The sequence below is a fragment of the Protopterus annectens genome, chromosome 6.part0 (assembly GCF_019279795.1).
Source record: "Protopterus annectens isolate FY-2018-M chromosome 6.part0, PAN1.0, whole genome shotgun sequence".
In the NCBI taxonomy this organism is placed as follows: Eukaryota; Metazoa; Chordata; order Ceratodontiformes; family Protopteridae; genus Protopterus; species Protopterus annectens.
Window position 1 is genome coordinate 1,411,644,237 of NC_056737.1, and position 20,892 is coordinate 1,411,665,128.

At 38.8% G+C, this 20,892-nt stretch overlaps 1 protein-coding gene across 1 annotated transcript in view; it reads right to left on the minus strand.

Moving 5' to 3' along the window:
- Positions 1–15,616, minus strand: part of LCT (lactase) — a 773,291-nt gene extending 757,675 nt beyond the window's left edge. Inside the window, exon 1 of the mRNA XM_044073664.1 lies at positions 14,956–15,616. Coding sequence (XP_043929599.1) covers positions 14,956–15,616 — 661 coding nt within the window. The remainder of the gene's footprint in view (positions 1–14,955) is intronic.
- Between the last annotated feature and the right edge of the window lie 5,276 nt (positions 15,617–20,892).

Genomic DNA, 20,892 nt, shown 5'->3' on the forward strand with positions numbered 1-20,892 from the left:
ATGGAGAGGATCATCATGGAGCTCATAAACAAAGACATTGGGGACCTACAGACACTAGATCCTACCCAGTTCGGCTTTGTCAAGGGCAGATCCTGCCTTTTGAACCTGGTTGACTTCTTTGAAACAGTCACCAAAGCCATAGATGAAGGGAAGGTAGTCCACACAGCCTATCTGGACCTTGCAAAGGCATTTGACATAATACCCCACTGGCATCATAGATAAGCTATCCAGCTTAAATATAAACCCCTATGTCACAAGATGGGTCACAAACTGGCTCAAAGACAGAACCCACAGAGTGAGAGTTGCTGGAGCCATGTCAGACTCAAAACTGGTCACAAGTGGCATCCCACAGGGTTCTGTCCTGGGACCACTCTTGTTCGGTATATACTTTTCCGAGGTACAGGCAAATGTGGGAGGACTATGGCTCACCAAGTTCGCAGACGACTGCAAACTGGGCGCCATAATCAACTCTCCAGCTGACACAAACATCCTTCAAAAAGGTCTCACATAGACAGATAACTGGTGCCAGCACCATGGTTTAAAGCTAAATGCCAAAAAATGTATAGTCATACCCTTTGGCAAAAACAATGTGCCCACAAATTACCACATAGGTGGAAACCCATTAAGTACAGAGAAAGTTATTAGGGACCTGGGGACCCAAGTTGATAGCAATCTCTCCTTTGAAAACCACATTGCCAAAGTGGTTAGAAAGACCTTCTACATAGCCCACCTCATCACGAAGGGTTTCACATCTAGATCAAGAGAGGTAATCATGCCCCTTTATTCATCCCTCATCAGGCCCATCATAGAATACAATGCCCCTTTTGGGATGTACCTTACCCGACACCTGCAGCAATTAGAAAGACCCCAAAAGTATCTCACCAAGAGGATCAAGGGTCTCAAACAGATGCCATATGCTGCTCGGTTAAAAACTCCAGCTCTACTCAGTTGCATACCGCCTACTTCGAGGCGATCTATGCCTGACATACAAAGCTATGTCAAATCCAGAATTAATGGACATGCTCCACCTCAGTAAATCTAAATCCCTTAGAGCCACATGCTCGAGGGACTTGAACCTCAGCACAGAAATAAATAGAACTTGCTGGAGGGACAGGTTCATAACCCAGAGGCTCCTTTCGCTGTGGAATAGAATTCCAGTTCATGTGAGGCAGAGCACCTCACTGAATCTCTTCAAGAAGAATCTCGATAAGTGGATGGGGGATCGTAGGTTTGTCCCAGGGATTACTCCCGTGTCACTATTAGACAGAGGCACAGTAAACTAAACCTTAAAAAGGGCACAGTATACTCAAATCAAGGGGTGGCGTAAGCCATACAGAATCGGGCTAGGCTTAAAATTGCTCCAGGGCAGATAGCCTAGTATGAACCTATGAACCTAAATTTAGCTTTTCATATTTACATGTGTTAAGGTATCCAGTAATTTTAGATGTACCCTTAAACAGAGGTGCATATTTTCCCTGCCTTTGTTCCAATATTTCTTGAATTAATACATCTAAAAAGACGATGAGGTAACCTAGTTCTAAAATCTTTTGACATTAATAATAACTAGTGTATTTTAGAAGGTAAAAAAGAATTGTTTGATACGATTGGTGCAAGACCACATTCATTAATGAAAAGACCAAGAATTGTGAAATTTTTTTAAAACTAATTCTGAAAGAATTATGAGGATGAGTACCAGAGATAATGATAGATACAAATGTGAAGTGTGCATACATTATAGCTTTATTAAAGAAGGACCTTCTTGGAAATAAAAGAAAGAGAAAGAACATATAGTATTAAAGGCTATTATAATTGTGATAGCTATTATATTCTTTATTTAGCGCGGTATAATGTTTGTGAGGCTTTTTAAATCATCATCATCATCATCACCACCACCAAGAACTCCCTTTTCCCATTTTTATGGGTTTGGAGTGTCATGTCAGTTGTCCCCACTTCTCATGATTTATACCCATTCTTCTACCTTCATCAGCAGTCATACAAGCCTGACACGCACACACACACACACACACGCGCACACACACACACACACACACACACACACACACACACACACACACACACACACACACACACACACACACACACACACACACACACACACACACACACACACACACACACACACACACACACGCGCGCGCCAAGACTGCACATTAGCCAAGAAAATAGAGAAACTGAGGAAAAAGCAAAACTTACTTCCTTGCTGTTTCCTAAGTCTAGCCACCATGACAGGACAGCAGTGATCTTTTAGGTTTAATGTTCTAAGCCTATATAGTGAGAAACAGTAGGGGGTGTCGGGGAAGCAATTAATGAGGAGAAAGTAACAGTAACATTAAGGGGTTGTTTCTATTTAGAAGGATGTGCAATCTATGTAGATTCCATTGAGAGGATTTGAGAGGATCATATTAGGTGAGGAAGAATAAGGATTGCTTCTCTTATAGTAGTCGTCACAACAGAGCATATTTATCACCAAACACTGGAGTTTGTCAAGGTGTAACATTGAAGTTTTTACAATGCAAGCATTAAGAAGATTTTATTAAGCATAGACAGGTTCCAGGTACTAAAGATTTTTTTTTTCTTTCAGACTGGATTAGTTGCATTTCTTTGAACCAGGAAGAACAAGTTGAAAGATCATTTTCTGGGTAGGTGATGATGGCTGTATGTGAGGCAAGAAAATGCCAGATGGCAAAGTCCTCAGCATATAAAAGAGCACTGAAGGACAACGTTACATTTCTAAACTTATGAATACATAAACAGAATAACAAAGGTCTAAAGAAAGAGCCTTGCTAAGTATCTTGATAGACAGGTAAAGACCAAGAAAATGAATGTATAGCCAGCATTATAAGTATGTGAACCAGTCATTTGGAAATCCTAAGTTTTTGAAGATGTTAATTATAATGAATGACTGAAAGTAGACCATGAACCAGTCAAATGATCTATTGACAAATCCTGTGCTTTTAAAGGTGTTAATTAGTAATGAATAACTTGACAAGCTGAAATGCCTTAATCAGACCAATTAATATGACTCCTATAAGGATCCTCTTTTACGTAATGTGCAGTTATGGTGTTCCTAACTTCTGTAAAGGCATATTGTTGGTTAGTCAACAGTCCACATATGATATTTCAGAGTCTAGAATGCAAGCAGCTTTTTAGAAATATTTTGCTATAATAGGTTGTAAAGAGATTGGTCTGTACATGGAAATATGGGTTGTACCAGTAGTTTGAAAGAGAAAAATGCAGTAAGGATCTGGTAATCGAGTTGCTGAACCCGAGGGTCTTTATTTTTATTTCTTTCATAAGATTCACAAGAGTATAGTAGATCCTCCAGGAAGGCCTGCAGTATCTGTATATGGAGTTTTTTTTGAAAATACGGGGAAGTTTTTTAAATGTTATTCTATTACCCGTGTAGTTAGGCTGCTTTCTTATGTAAGGGATTCTTGTGATTTAATAATGAAAGTACAGTCATTATATAGGTAGGATAATTACTACTGGGTTAGTATGGATGTGGAATGTTTATATACTAACATTAAACATGAGATGAATCTTGTGGCTATATTACATTTTCTTATCAATGCTCCTGCCACTCAATATTTTTATATTTGACTGATTTTTGTTTGAAAAATACTTTTTTTTAACTTTTCAGTGGGGTCTGGTATAATAAAAACACAGTGTGGCAATGTGGACTAAGCCATAAATAACAGGAGGACAAATTCCGAAAAATAAACATAATTTTAAATATTGTTCTTACAAACTAAAGAAGCAGATCAAAAATAAAAGGCAAAAATCTGGGCATTCTGGGAAAATCTGGGCACTTCAAAGGTAACAACTGATCTGTTACATTTATCGACGAATGTCAGTCTTTTTACTGAACCAAACAGTATCAACTAATCAGATGTCGACCAAAGACAAAAGTAGCAGAACAGTGTGTGTGTGTGTGTGTGTGTGTGTGTGTGTGTGTGTGTGTGTGTGTGTGTGTGTATATATATATATATATATATATATATATATATATGTGTGTGTGTGTGTGTATATTTATATTTTTATATATATATATATATGTGTGTGTGTGTGTGTGTGTGTGTGTGTGTGTGTGTGTGTGTGTGTGTGTGTGTGATTGTCTTTTTATGGGTAACGAAAGCCCTATGGAAAGTTAAAATGTTCCATAATGATAGTAAAACAACAAAACATAACATTTTAAGTAAAATAAAATTATTTTACCCAACTTCCAATAATTGTTAATGAGGAAGAATATTGGAGATGTATGCATTTTTAGATATAACTTTACACATGACTATCCATTGCATGGGGTGGTTCTTAACGCCATTACAACGTCACCAGCGTGTGATCCGTTTATTTTTATAAGCACTATGTTAATGCTATAGAGTATCTTTCGATACCCCGCATTATATATATATTTTATCCTCTCACATTATAATTGGCAGCAACATCTAAGCTAAATGTTCATCTTCTTTATTCCATATATTTTCTTTTTTGTGCACACATATATAATGAGTAGATAGTTAACTACACACGGCAGACGGCATTTTTTGGGCATTTTGCCAACATTTGCTCGTTTATATATATGAACATTCCGATTATGATTCTTTCATCATACACATACTCCATCATTATTTCCATTTCTGTTTTATGCATTGTAAGGTTTATCTGCAGCTGGTTATTCTACCGTAGCGCTTTTGGTTTTGATGTAGCAACTTGCCGTATGTGTTTTAGAATGTAGCACGTTAATGTATCTCGTCACTTTTATAAATAGGAGCTTGGCCTTTTGGTATCTATGTCCGTTGTCTGCACATTAGAACTATTGGTTAGCAACTGTTAGATATTTTAGAAGAGATACGCTAGCAATTATTTTTATTTTTATTATTTTATTTCATGTATAGGATAAGTGCCTGTTTCTCAGCATGTCTTTTGTTTTTATTTGCACTTAGAGTTACTAGGACACGTAGGATGTTACGTATTATTGTACCATCGAGAGATGTGATTTTGTAGCTACTTAATAGCACCTGTATTTTTAACATGTAACGTCTGAGGAAGCTATTGTTAATAGTGAAAGCGCTTACGTTGTTCTTGTTTTATTAAACTTATTTTTTACTTATTTTTCGCACTTGGATTTACTATCTCTAAGTCTCGCACTGATAGTACTCATTTGTACTTTGGTGATTTGCACGAAGATCATCGTTGCAGCTGTGACTTTTCAAAATAAGTATATTTTGATTTCTTTGAGCCAGTATCCATCCGTTTGTGGTTATCAGGGACAGTTCTACTCATTTTTACTCTTCTGAGGGGCCGGTTTGCTTTTAAGTCTATATATATATATATATATATATATATATATATATATATATATATATATATATATATATATATATGTGTGTGTGTGTGTGTGTGTGTGTATATTTATATTTTTATATATATATATATATGTGTGTGTGTGTGTGTGTGTGTGTGTGTGTGTGTGTGTGTGTGTGTGTGTGTGTGTGTGTGTGTGTGTGTGATTGTCTTTTTATGGGTAACGAAAGCCCTATGGAAAGTTAAAATGTTCCATAATGATAGTAAAACAACAAAACATAACATTTTAAGTAAAATAAAATTATTTTACCCAACTTCCAATAATTGTTAATGAGGAAGAATATTGGAGAACCCCTTCAATTCAAAATGTAGGGTAGGAGACAAGTTATGCCTCTTCTGCTGATTCTGATGAACCTGATATACATCCCTTGCAATAAATTTCTAACCCTGCAGCAGCTAGGGAAAATGAAGCCAAACCCACTATGAGAGTGATACAACCCTGGACTGCAGATGTTTTTTCAAATCATTGTAGATTCTTTCCTTCTCACATTCAGCAAGATATGCAAAAATCTTAGAAGGCTATGTACAGATGCAAAACCCCAGCACTGAAGACCTTACAGCCATACTAAAAGCTTCAGTACCTCCTGATATTTTTAGAAAAATATGGGATAACTCTAACTTGGGTGACAACATTTCTAAACATATGGATGAAGGGCTCCTAGCTGCTATAAATAATCATTTAAAGGTCTTTTAAAGGCCATTACTACAGCATGTCTACCAGCGCCTAACTGGGCAAGGATAAAAGCTATTGTACAGAAAGAAAATGAATCTACTGATGCATATTGGCAGTGTATGATAGATGTATTTGAAGCCTTTTTCGTAGGTTCATAGGTTCATACTAGGCTATCTGCCCTAGGGCATTTATAAGCCTAGCCAGAGTGTGTTTGGCTTTCGCCACCCATTTTAAATGAATTTTGCTTTGCCCTTTTTCGAGGTTAGTATACTGTGCCTCTGTCTAACAGTGACACAGAAGTGATACCCGGGGTAAACCTACGATCTCCCATCCACTCATCAAGATTCCTCTTGAAGAGAGTCAATGAGGGACTCTGCCTAACCTGGACTGGGATTTTATTCCAGAGTGAACGGAGCCTCTGGGTTACGAATCTGTCCCTCCAGCATGTCCTATTTATTTCAGTGCTGAGGTTCAAGTCTCTCGAGTGCATAGCACGATGGGATTTGGATTTTTTGAGGTGCAGCATGTCCATTAATTCTGGGTTGGACATGGCTTATACATCAGGCACAGATCGCCTCTGAGCAGGCGGTATGCCACTGAGTAGAGCTGGAGTTTATTTAACCGGGCAACATATGGCATCTGTTTGAGCCCTTTGATCCTCTTGATGAGGTACTTTTGGGGTCTTTCCAGTTGCTGCAGGTGTCTGGTAAGGTACATCCCAAAAGGGGCATTGTACTCAATTATGGGCCTGATAAGGGATGAGTAAAGAGGCACAATGACCTCCCCTGATCTAGATGTGAATCACTTCATGATTAGGTGGGCTATATAAAATGTTTTTCTAACCACTTTGGCCACGTGGTTTTCAAATGAGAGATTGCTATCAACTTGGGTCCCCAGGTCCCTAATTACTTCTTCCCTACTTAATGGATTACCACCTATGTGGTAATTTGTGGGCACTTTGTTTTTGCCAAAGGGGATGACTATACACTTTTTGGCACTTAGCTTGAGGCCATGGCTGTGGCACCAGTTGTCTGTTTCTATGAGGCCCTTTTGTATGATGCTTGTGTCGGCTGGAGAGTCGATTATGGCAATTAGTTTGCAGTCATCTGAGAACTTGGTCAGCCACAGTCCTTCCGTGTTGGACTGTACCTCTGAGAAATATATACCGAACAAGAGAGGTCCCAGGACTGACCCTTGTGGGATGCCACTTGTAACTGGTTTGGAGTCTGACATGGCTCCAGCAATTCTAACCATGTGGGTTTTGTCCTTGAGCCAGTTTGCAACCCATCTAGTGACATAGAGGTTTATATTTAAGCTGGTGAGCATATCTATAATGCCCGAGTGGGGTATTGTATCGAAGGCTTTTGCGAGGTCCAGGTAGGCTGTGTGGACCACCTTCCCCTCGTCAATGGCCTTGGTGACTGTTTCAAAGAAATCAACCAGGTTTAAGAGGCAGGATCTGCCCTTAACAAAGCCAAACTGGGTAGGATCCAGTGTCTGTAGGTCCCCAATATCTTTATTTATGAGGTCCATGATGATCCTTTCCATAGCTTTGCAGACCAAGCTAGTCAGGCTTATGGAGCGATAATTTCCAGGATCCGTTGAGGCACCACTTTTGTGGAGAGAGACCACTGTTGCTGTATGCCACTCTTTGGGTACATATCCTGTAGTAAGGCTGAGATTGAGCAGTAGTTTTATGTTTGGGTTTAGCTCTTCTTGGAGTTCATGTAGGATGCAGCCCGGGACACTGTCTGGTCCCATTGATGCTGTGTTTTTTGCTTTGGAGAGGGCGGCTCTTACCTGAGCATCTGAGATGTCAGGGGGGCAGCACTCTGCTGGGATAGATATTTTCCCTTTTGGTGGGGAGGGGGGGGGGGAGTTTGCACTTAACCTGTCAGCTAGGATGTTGGCAATGTCTGTGGGTTCGGTGTCATTTTGGACTAATTCTGAGCATATCTGGGAATTCCCACCCAGGTTCCCAACATAACTAAAGAAAGCCTTGTGATTATCCTTAGTGTCCTGTGCAATTTTTCTCTCGAAGCTGGCCTTAGACAATTTTATGAGTGCCCGTAGTTTTTTGCTAACACTGATCAGAGATGCCTTCCCTTTTTGGGATTTTGCTTTATCATGTAATAGCTTTCTCCTTCTGTTGTATAGTTTGTTTATGGCTGGGGTCCACCAGACAGGACGCCTGCCTTTGGAGGACTGGGTCTTGGTTTTATTTGGGATTGCATGATCCATGCATTCCTGAAGGTGTTCATAGAATGCGTTTATAAAGGATTCTGCGGTCTGGGCCATATTTTCCACAGGTCCGGGGGCTTTGAAGGATTCCACCTCGGTTTTGAGGAGTGTGAAATTTGCTTTAGAGAAGTTTTTCACTGTGGTTTTCTGGGCAGGTGGTGGAGTCAGGATGTGAATATCCAGTGAGATTACTTTATGGTCTGATCTTACCAGTGAGAGATACACTTCTGGTCTGGAGCATAGAGCCCCCATGTTGGTGATGATCAGGTCCAGTATGTTTTCCCCTCTTGTGGGAGTGGTAACAAGTTGTTCCATAGCATTTGAGTTTATAAATTCTAGGAACCTTTTAGCTAGGGTGTTGGAGCTAGAGTAATGCTCCCAGTCTATGTTTGGGTAGTTGAAGTCGCCCAATATAATGGTATTTGGAGAGACCTTCATATTTTCCAGTGTTCTCAGGAAGGCTGAGTGGGGTTCCTGGGTTTGGGAGGGTGGTCTGTAGCAGGCTATAAACTGGAAGGCAGTTTTACCCACTGTTAGTTGCACATGGATAGTCTCTGATGCTTCGTGCTGTGCCACCAACCTGGAGGTGTGGGTATCTTTGACGAATATTGATACTCCCCCTCCTTTTGTGGTTCAGTCCAAGTTTTGGGGGCCAAAAAGCATGGTATGAGGTATAACCTGGTAGTGCTGGGTTGCTCTCGGGAGCCTTGAACCAGATTTCTGTTTCTGCATAGATATCGATGTTGTCCATGCTAAGGAGAGATTTGAGTGCGTGCATCTTGAGGTTTAGACTTCTGGCATTGAGTAGCATTACTCTTAGTTTCTTATCCCTTGTGATACCTATGGAGGTGGGTTTGTCTTTTGTGCCTTGCCTAAAAAAGGCACTATGGGGGTGGCAAGAGCCTTTGCCAATATCCAAAAGCCCAGGGGTGACAGGTGCAAGCCGTCCCTAGCGAAGCATCGTGGCTTGTCGAGCATGTCATCCCAGACAGACAGACATTGGATCCCCTTTGAATGACACCAATACTTAAGCCAATTGTTGAAATTGATCATCCTGTCTTCATATTGTGGCATCATTCTTGGTGAGGGTAAGATGCTACTCAAGGTCAGGGTCATACCGGCCTGGGCTACATGCTCAGAGAGCTCCTCTATGTCTCTTTTCATGTAGTCCAGGGAGGGATGTCTCAGGTCATTCACACCAGCATGGACAATGACTGAGTCATATTTGTACTTGCCTTGGAGTGACCTGAGTGCTTGTGTTATGTGGCGGATCCTAGCGCCCGACAGGCAGCTCACCGTGACCTTCTCCTTGTTCAGCCTGGTGAGCGGGACGTCAGTGTGCCTGACAATAGAGTCACCTATTACAAGTGTATCAGGTGTATTGTTTAGCCTTAAGGGCTGTGACTGTTTGGCAGACTGGCTTTGTGAGCTATGTGTTGCACGTGTTTTGTTTTGGGGTAGCAGTTGCTTGGGTGTCTGCTTTGGAGGTCTCTGCTGCTTAGGCAGATTTTTATTTAGAGCCTCCGAGTATGTTTTTGTGTGTTTATGTGTTTGGTTTGCTGTTGTGGTAGGTCTATGTGAGACTGGAATTGTAGTGAATGTGGTTTCCTTCTCCTCCTGACTGGTTATGCCAGTTCTGAGTTGAGAGAGCTTAGCCTCCAGTTTGGCTATATGGTTGCATCCCTCACATGTGTTGGAATTTGTTGGGAGGAGGAGGGGGTTGTCTGTGTACATGAGGCAGTTGTAACATTGCCTCAAGATTCCCACATTCACCAGCTGAACCAGAGAGGAGATTGACAACTGACCTTTGGACATGCTAGAATAGTATTGGGAATTTCTTTATAATTGAAAAAAAGGGCCAATGGGGAACAAGGTACTCAAGGGGAGTTTGTGAGGGTGTGTGCTTTTAATTTTTTAGTGCTGACTAATATAATTGCTTTATTGAGCAAGTGCCAGGCTTTAGAGTAGGAATAGGGTGTTTATTATGAGATCTAGATCAGTTCTAAGGGAAAAAGTGAAGATCAGACTTTGTGGAGCCGAGACTGGTTTAAACCCAATTAAGCGGAGCTGCCCGATGTTGCGCTATCTGCAAAATCGCGGAAAGCCTCGCCAAAGCGGGTTTTATACAGGGGGACTTCAAAGAGCTAGAAAATGGCCCAAAACGGCCAATAGACTACCAGATTCTTGTGCTGGGAACACTCCTCCAGGGATTGATAGGCTGCTCTAAGCTCCTCACTGCCACTGGTGAACAAAGAATCCTCCCTTTATCCAAGAAAGGAAATGGGCAACACAGGAACTTTCCAAAAGTCCAGAATACAGCAAAGCCTGTATTTGGACTACTCTAGGTCAGGAAAGACGGGAAACAAGGATACATTTTTGTTTTTTTTCTTTTTTGCAACAAACAGCAGGAAAATGCAATAAATATGTAACACAGGCTACGCACTTGAGTGTGTAGCCTCAACAGGTAAATGCAACAAACAGGACAAACTTTAAAAGTGCAGGTGCAAAAACAACTTTAAACAGTTTAAAACAGTTCAAGAAGCAGAAGTACTTACAGTTTAGCTAGATCGGACAGTCACCCAGGTAGTAGCAGGAAAAAAAAAACACTTTTATCAGGTTAGCAGTTACTCTTTTAGCCTCTCTGCTGCTAGCACTACTCTGCAGGACCACGAGGAGCTTGGCTCAGTAGTAACAAGTGCAAAAACCACGCCAAAGCAGGTTTTATACAGGGGGACTTGAAAGAGCTAGAAATTGGCCCAAAACGGCCAATAGACTACCAATGATTCTTGCGCTGGGAACACTCCTCCAGGGATAGATAGGCTGCTCTAAACTCCCCACTGCCACTGGTGAACAAATAAACCTCCCTTTATCCAAGAAAGGAAATGGGCAACACAGGAATTTTCCAAAAGTCCAGAATATAGCAAAGCCTGTATTTGGACTACTCTAGGTCAGGAAAGATGGGAAACAGGGATAATTTCTTAGGACTACAGAAGGTACGGCAGTCAGTGGACTCTCAGCCGCCTTTGTTGAGGGTTTGTTGCCACCAATACAAGAAATAAATTACAAAGGTTGGTTTGAACTGGGCAAGTTTAGGCATCCATGAAATTGTTAACCAAGCACAATATATAACAGATAACATAACTTAGAGAAGAAAAAGAACAAAAGAAAAAGTTACTAGCTATTCACCTTCAACACGGACTTCAGAAAGTGAGGTCAAGGAATGGTAATTGATCATGGTGGAAAGGTAGAGACAAATTCTTTCAGCAGCCCCCAGGACAATATCATTATCAACAAAATTATCTCCCCGATTCACCAGAAACAGCGCTGAATGTAACATGGTGAAATAAAACAGTACTGAATGTAACATGATGAAATAAAACAGCGCTGAATGTAACATGATGAAATAAAATGGCACTGAATGTAATATGGTGAAATAAAACAGCACTGAATGTAACACGGTGAAATGTTACTTTGGTCAGACAGAACACTGGGAAAAAATGTTCATTTTCTGGATAACAAGCAGGTTCACTAAATATTCAAAACCAGCCACTACAGCAAATGGTAGAAACCCTGCTATATGGAATACTATTTGGCAACTACCAGAATGGCAGACAAATTATTTGGATAGCCTTGAATGGGAATTGTAGTTATTTCACTTGGTACCAATAGATCAGGATGGTCCCTTTGTTAATATTATGGTGCAAAATATACCTGTTCCATTCCTTGTAGACACAGGAGCTACTAGATCTATGATTACTTTGGCAAATGATTAAAAGTCTTTCAGTCTCTAAACACAGATGATTCATAGTGTGGATGTCTCCGGAATTCCTATAAATTACCCATAAACTGTACCTATCCCGATTCTTATTAAAGTTTGTCCACTAAAAGAGCAACATGCTTTTATTGTAGGAAATTTGGTACCTTTAAATATATTAGGTAGAGATTTATTTTGTAAACTTAGACTTACTGTTTATTGTACATCAAAAGGTATATTTTTAGATAATCCCGATGAAACTTTAGGATTACATGTTAATACTATTTGCTCAGATGAAAATAATCTTTTTGCTTTCATGACAGGAAAACAGCACTTGCAAAATGTTGACATTGAGGGATTAAACATTGTACCTCCACAGCCCTGAACTACACATGACAATGAGGTAGGAGTTGTACAGGATGAAGAGCCGGTCTATATAACATTAAAACCTCACAGTGCTTGCCTACGGTAGTTCAGTATCCTTTGTCAACAGAGGCAGAAAAAGGAATTGTTTCTGTTATTTCTGCCAGTTAAGAAACCAGGAAAAATTACATATAGGTTTGCACAAGATTTACCTGCAGTAAATGTTGTTGTAGCCCCAATGTTTCCAGTTGTTCCTAATCCTGCAACTATACCAATTTCTGTCCTTCCAGATGCCACTGCCTTTGCAGTGATAGATATTTTATCTGCTTTTTTCCTCTATCGCTATACACCCTGATAGTCAGTATTTATTTGCCTTTACTTATAAGGGACAACAATATACTTGAATCAGGCTAACGCAAGGGTATGTAGAGTCTCCAACTTTATTTTCTAGAAAAATTAAATGGTAATTACAAACAATTAAATTCCCATGTAGGTCTACTTTAATTCAGCATATAGATGATTTGCTTTTAACATCAAAAACTGTACATTTGCAAACAAGTTACTATTCTTCTTATGACTCAGTTAGCAGATTGCAGCTGCAGAAGTCACAGGTTCTATACTTGGGACATCTCATTTTAAAAGGGGCTAGACAAATCTTGCCATGGCATATCACTGTGAGCCAAATTGCATCATGCTGTACTACATGGAAACAGCTGGGAGCCATCCTGGGGTCGACAATGGGTTTCTAATTATGCAGAAGTGGTAAGACCATTATTAAAATTATTAAAAAAAAATAACCCTAAACCTTTACAATGGCAAGAGTGTCATGAACATGCTTTTGTACAATTAAAAAGGTTGCTTTTGAATTCCCCTGAATTAGAACACCCAGGTTATTCTAAGGGATTTTTCTTATTTTGTAGTGAATGAAATAAAGTAGCACTGGGATTATTATTTTCTGACTGCAATGTTGGAAATAGTATTATGAAAATTAACCTTAACATAGTTTATACATTTTCGGTAATTCTAGTACTGTATTTATTTTTCCTAGTTTCATTGGTACATTATGTGGTAATAAATTAAATTCTGTTATAAATGGATATGCACAATATGTTGTAATAAATCCAGTTCTGTTACAAACATTTACTGGGATCAGTATTTGTATTTTCACAATAATACCTGGTGCAAAAAATACTCTGTGACAATAACTGCAGCTTCAGCATATTGTTCTTTTTAGAAATATAGTAGCAACTGGTAACTGAAAACAGCAGAGATTAGTGCAAACAGTATATGAAATGTTGCTAGCATGTCTTGTCATATATTTTAAAAGCTTTCCAAAGTGATTTCCTTATTTGAAGCACTAACTATTCATCAGCCTGGTGAATATATATTTTTTATCTATTTAATAGAAGTGAGGATAAATCATAAAAAATAAAATAAAACAACTCCACAGAGAGTATAACACAGTTAAAATCACTGTTGCTCACTGTAAGGAACCTAAAAGTGGTACCTGTTTTAAAAACAGTACAAGAAAGTGGCCCTACCGGATGTTGTGCTTACAAAAAGATGAAAGGCAGACTAATCAGTTTATGAACCCTACATCAAACCACAGTAGGATGATGTAGTCATATGCCTTCATTCTCTCAAGGTCAGCACTATAGGAGCACAGAAGCACTGCAGCATTTAATCCATGTACTTGATTCATGGAGCTGACAAAGTCTATATAATGTTTCCAGAAAGTTCAACGACTATTTTAAACTAGAAGGCATGGTGTGAATGACTGGCTCATAAAAATATCAGTAATATTCTTTGCCATGCATACTGTCCTGGGAGCTCATTCAAGGCCATGTATGAATTCACAAGTCAAACTGCATTCTGGGAAACTATGCATTATATTTGCGTGAATCCTTGCTACTTATCACATATATATTCACATGGATATGTGAATGTGGGATGTACTGAAAAAAATTATGTCCAATTACATAAAACATGAGTTAAAATATCTCACAGCAATTAATCTTAAACTTTTCACCCATTTTTAACCCCAGACAATATTTATGCTAGTCAAGGAAACATTTCTTTATCTAGTTCTCTTTTTTTAATTGCCCTTTTTAATATTTTGACTAGATGTTTGTAACTCCAATAAGGTATATCAAATTTAGAATTAAACTTAGCTGTTTAATTTTCTGTAATGTGTTTTCCGTCATCAGCAGATTATAATATTGTAATATTAGCTTGAAATTACACTATCCAATAGACCTATATTACTGGTTTGCTTTAATTATATCCACTACTCGTTATGTGCTTGAAGTAAACATTTTACTTATTATTGTGTATTAATGATTCCATCTTGTGTAAATAACATATCTATAAAACACTGTAATGTTATTCTCCAAACCAGGTCTCTGAAGTGTGAAGTTTGCTGCAGATACTTTCTTAATGCACACAGATTAAATTAGGATACGCGTATGTCATCAAACAAAATTAACAAGGAAGCAGTAAACTATAATGAGTTTCTATACCAAATTCCATATAACCTTACCATTTGAGGAAAACCTTTCATGGAATAATTCATACGTTTTTTCATGAGCAATGCTTAGCGTTCTGAAGGCTGTTAAGTCATTGTTTTTACTCTCCTGGTGTTGCACTTCAGATACTGCTGCAATGGGGTCACTAAAGGTAACCCATGTATCAACCTTCTTACCAAATGCCTCAAAGACAAATTCTGCATATTCTGTGAAGAGGCCAGAAAACAAAGAGTTCTCCCAACCTCCATACTGTTCAGTCAGGATCTGTGGTAAGCCTTTGTTGTGTAGCACCATCACAGGTTTCAGTTCTGCAGACAAAATATTATCAAGGAGATTGTGGTAGCATGTCACAGTCTTCTGGTTTGGTTTTGTAAAATCACCGTTAGGTAAAATTTTTGCCCATGACAGAACGATCTTGTAATGGGTAACACCTACTGCATGAAGGTTTAAGAAATATTCTTTAAGGTAATTTGGGAAAGACTCAAGACAGGCATCTTCTTCTAGTGCATGAACTAAAGCAATGTAATTCTGTTCTGTATCTCCATTTTCACTTGCTGCAAAATCATCTGTTAAAGGTCCAGCAGTCAGCATAAAATCATAAGCAAACTGCCAGTCTGTTGTTAGGCAGTGAGTAAGAAGGAGCAAAAGACAGGCTATTCTGTAGGCTAGCTCCATCCTGAACAGCCTGCTTTCTACTGCCAGGGGATTGTTTATTTCCATTTATAACTATCCATTTCTACATACTAGAAAATATTAACTTATATGAGCTGATAAAAGGAGTCATAAACATTTATTTAAAGTATACTTTAATCATGTCTGATTTACACAGAAAAACAAGGACTGGGACTGTCAAGGGAGATATTTATTTATTTATTTTATTTATTTGACATTTGTTAACCAGGTTAATCCATCTGAGCCAATGGCCCGTTTTTCAGTGAAGACTCGAGGAGAAAAGCTCCAGCAATACAAACATAAAAACATAACATAGTAGGCAATATACAAAAACCCCAAAAAAGCAGTACAGCAATACAACATAAGCAAAAATTACGTATGCGGTAATCAGGTGAAACAAATAACTGTAATAAAAATAAAACAAAATGAAGTAAATACAACTAGTACATTTAAGTATTTACACTAATGACATATCTTTCCCAAGTAGCATAATGTAGTATGGTCTAGTGAGCAGATTAGTCATTGAATTATTAGATGTAGACAGGTAGTGAAAAGAAAAAGAAAGGAAAATGCAGATTATGGAGGATTTCGGCAAGGACAGGCTTCTGAGTTCAGAAAGTAGTGCTTAACTTCAGTTTTAGAGCAGCTGGAACTAGTGAGGCTATGAATGTGAGGTGGTAGCCTATTCCATGCAAGGGACACAGACTGTTTATAGAGGAGTTTACAATAAGTTTTGTTGGGTTTATAGATGTCTAGAAGGTGCTGGTCAGAACTACAAAGAGACTGGGTTGGGGTATAAGGGGATACTAAGGTAGAGAGTGATGGGCAGGCTAGCGGTTTGTTGAGTAGGGAATGTGTCAGCTGCAGCTGGGCAAGTAGTAAGAGCTGGGGGAATTCTAGCCATTGAAGCTGTTTCAGGGCAAGGCAATGATGGAATTTATAATTTTGTTTACTGGTGAATCTGGCTATGTTATTGTAAGCTTGTTCTAGTTTGAAGAGAAGGTTTGACTGGAGGTGAGTTAGGATATGGGAGGCGTAGAGGAGACATGGAAGGAGATAGGCTTGGACAAGGGTGGGTTTACAGTTGTGAGCAAGAAATTTCTTATTCCTTTAGAGAATACCCAGTTTCATGTTAGTTTTTTTGATACAGTGTTGGATGTGGATGTCAAATTTGAGTTGGTCATCAATTATTGTAGCCAGTTACTTAGTGTGAGGCTTAGCTTTGATGAGAGTGTTATCTAGCGAAGAAATAGTAAAGGTGGATTTAAGGTGGTGGAGAGTTTTAGGGAGAAATAGTAGGAGCTTAGTTTTTTGGGGGTTGAGTATAAGTTGATGCTCTGTGAGCCATTTTTCTACAGATGAGAAGGAGTTTTGGGTGATAGAAAGAAGTTTAGAGATGTTGTCACCACAAGAGATAAGAGTAGAGTCATCAACGTACTGTATGAGGGAGGAGGTGTTGCAGGAGGAGTAAGGATGATTGGCGAAGATGTTGAATAGGAGGGGGCCAAGGATTCAGCCTTGAGGGACACCAATTTGGACAGGTAGGAAAGGGGAGCAAGCAGATTGCCATCTGACAGATTGGAAGCCTATTTGATAGAAAACTTGAGAACCAGTGAATAATAGATGGGGCGAGATTAAGGTCAGTAAGCTTAGTAAGTAGCTTGGAATGGGAGACAGTATCAAGAGCTTTAGAGAGGTCACGAAAGAGGCAAGACATGGGAAGGTTTTTGTCCCTGGCTAAAACAACAGTGTGAGTGAAGGATAGGAGGGCAGTGGAGGTGCTGTGTTGTGGCCAAAAGCCACGGTGAGTGAGGTCAGAAGATTTTCATTAATAACGTGAGTTAAAAGCTGATTGTGAATACACTTTTTCGAGGATTTTTGATAGAGGAGACAGGATGGCAATGAGTCTGAAGTTAGAGGGCTCAGTGGAGTTACCTCCTTTGTGAAGTGGAATGGTGTAGAAAGATTTCCAGATGTCGAGAACAGGAGACTCTTGGATAGATCTATTTATTAGGATAGAGACAGGATATGCTATGAAATGAGCAGAGAGTTTTTAGAAAGAGGAGAGGGAGGTTATCGTTAGAGGGAGAACAAGGTTTCAGTTTTAGTAGAAGTGACCTGATGTAGGCTGTGGAGTCAGGGTTAAGAGAGAAAGGGATTGTGTTGCATGTGTAGGGAGTGGTGTGGGGGTAGTTATGGCTTTGGGAGGGTTGGGTAAGTTTTTGAATAGATTTAATATACTGAGTATTACTTAAGGTGGCAATTTCTAAGGGAGAATTATTAGGGTAGGGGTTGGGGGTGGTAGGTTGACCTGGATTTAAGATTTTATTGATGGTATATCAGAATTTTGGGGGGTTAGAGTTTTGGGAGAATTTGGGATTATAAAAGTAAGTTTTCTTGTCTTTGTTAATTGCTGTTTTTGCTAGATTTCTTAGTTCTTTATATTTTTGTAGGAATGTTGCCAATTTAGTTTTAAGCCACTGTTTTCAATTTTTGTCTCTTTCTTTCATGAGAGATAGGATGTTTTGAGTGAGCTAAGGTGAGTAGCTGGCTTTAAAAAGTATGCAGAAGACACCCATAATTGTGTAGCTGATAAGTAGTAGAGGGTCACTCATATTTCTTTATTTAGTGGTTTACTATGTGATTGTTTTTGCCAAGTGTTTTTAAGACTGAACCAGAAGAGTACAATAACCAATGACATTAAGCAAGCCATAATGGGTATGTCTTACTGAGGAAATGACACTAGTACAGGGGTGTTGTACAGTATCAGATCTCTACACCTGGAAGAGTGTTATTTTGCCATTATAACACACATCTTGGATGGCATTATTGTACTTAGAGAATGGGTTATCAGTTAAATTGTTTTGCATTTTTTAATTTTGTTTTTATTACAATATATAAAATGGTCCCTCTGCCTACTGTTTCAAACTATCTGTAGCATACTTAATTGTTGGTAGGGAAAGTATTTTGCAACCAAAATATAAGATATGTAAGTATTTAATGTCACACACACACAGACACACACACACACACACACACACACACACACACACACACACACACACACACACACACACACACACACACATAAACATGCAAACATTCAGAAATACAGACTCACTCACATACACATAGAAGCAAACACATGTACATGCCCAGCAATTAAAGTCACTTTGTTGAGTGAATACCCCTGAGATGTCAGATTGTGAGCCAAGACATTGCTACATCCCCCCTTTTACTGTCCCTGATTTTTCCACATAGTGCTGGTCTGTGGATAATGGAATGACTGATTTGCTGATAAGTCACTGAGGATTAAAATCAGTCAATAACACCAGACATTATTGCTTTATACTTTTTATTGTCTTATGAATGCATGCTGATGAACTACCTGTTGCAGTCAGCACTCTCTCTCTCGCTTTCTGTCTGACTTATACTTATTCTCTCTCTCTCTATCTCTCTCTCAGTCTCTCACATGCATAGACACACACAAAAACACTAGTGGTGGATTAAGTATACCTTGAGTTCTGAGCTGTTTTCAACCCATGGGGCACTCCAGCCGAGAACTGAACCAGAGAACCTCTTGCTGTGAGACAAGAATGCTACCGCTGCACCACTGAACTGATAATGACAAAAGTTACATTTCAGAACCTTTCAACTATAAAAGACCACTCAGACTGCTATCATTATGATCCACCAATATCCATAATCAACAATTATGGGCACTTTATCAACTGTGTACACAACACATGTCTGATTGTGATATAAATGACCAAGTATTCCAATATGCTGTACACAAATATTTACCAGCCCTGCAAAGATAGATCCTTGGCTTTTTAAACTTTATTAACTCAGCATAGTCAGTCATTTGTATCCACAGACATCCACAAAAAACAGTAATTGTAGCTATATTGTTGACTACATTCTTCTTAGAAGTTTGTATAAAAAAATTAATAAAAATAATATTGACCAAAATCACATATTTCAAATTTGTTTCACACAAACACCTTGGCTCTATATGACCGTCACTGGTGAAGTGACTCTCCAACCCTATGTGCAAAAAAATGGGAAAAAGAGGTTGTGGATGGATGGATGGATGGAGTAGTCAAAGTATTCCAAGTTAGTCCACACTGATAAATATGCACACTAGTCCTGCAAAGACAGATTAATGACCATTTAAAAATGGCTAGATGGTAAGAGCATAAAGTACTTTCATCCACAGATGGACCCCCCCCCACCTTTTTCAACAGTTATAGGCACTTTTTTGACTTATCTTTATGAAGAAATAAATTACTTGTATTTTATTGGTAGCTCTGGATGAACTACATGAAACTGTATAAATATCACTAGCAGCATACCACAAGACCTAGTCATGTGTAGCACAGTTTAAATTGAAGAATATTTATTAGAGCATAAGAAATAACCACCTGATAACATATATTTTTTTAAATTAACATTTATTTAACATTATATACTAAGTCAGTATGCACAATCTCTGCAGAAGTAAAATTTACCTGAATAATTACACATTAAAAAAAAATGTTACTAATGCAAAGGTTGCTGTTGGCAAACTTGGCATTGCAGAGCTTCATCTGCAAATGCAGTGCCTGCTGTCCTTGAAGAACAAATTGCTTACATTGTGTTAAAAAGACTTGTGGGCTGATGATATTGCCATAACACTTCCTGAACTAGATCAGCTATGCAGCAAGGAATGGCTGGCAAACAACAGGTTTATAGTTACTAGGCATGCATTCCTGGAGACCATTAAGGAGCCTGTCCCAAATTTCTCCAAAGCACTTTCTGGTTAACTGGCTTGCTGAATGTGACACAGTAGGTTAATGAAGGTAGGAAGATTCAAACTCTGCACCCTTGCCACAGGAAGCAGCTCACTAAGTTGGAGCATTATTCCTCTACACTAACTGCCAAACTAACAGTTTATCACTAAGTGCAGTAAACCTTTGCAATCCAGTCTTGTAGAGAAGATTGTATCACAACAATATGCAACAATAACTACACAATGGATACTGAAGATCAGATGATTCTGATCATCACTCCAAATAATGCAAACTATACGACCTGACAAATGTCAACCCCTTTGTAGTTATTTGAGGCTGTAAAGAAGGTACTGCAAAAATATATTACTAAAATGTAATATGTTTAGACTACTAAAATATAACACATTTGGATTATATCACACAATCCAGTCCTATTAATTTAATCCATTCCTACGTGCAATGAATAAAGCAAAACAATTAAAGATAATATAAATGCTGCAATTAAAC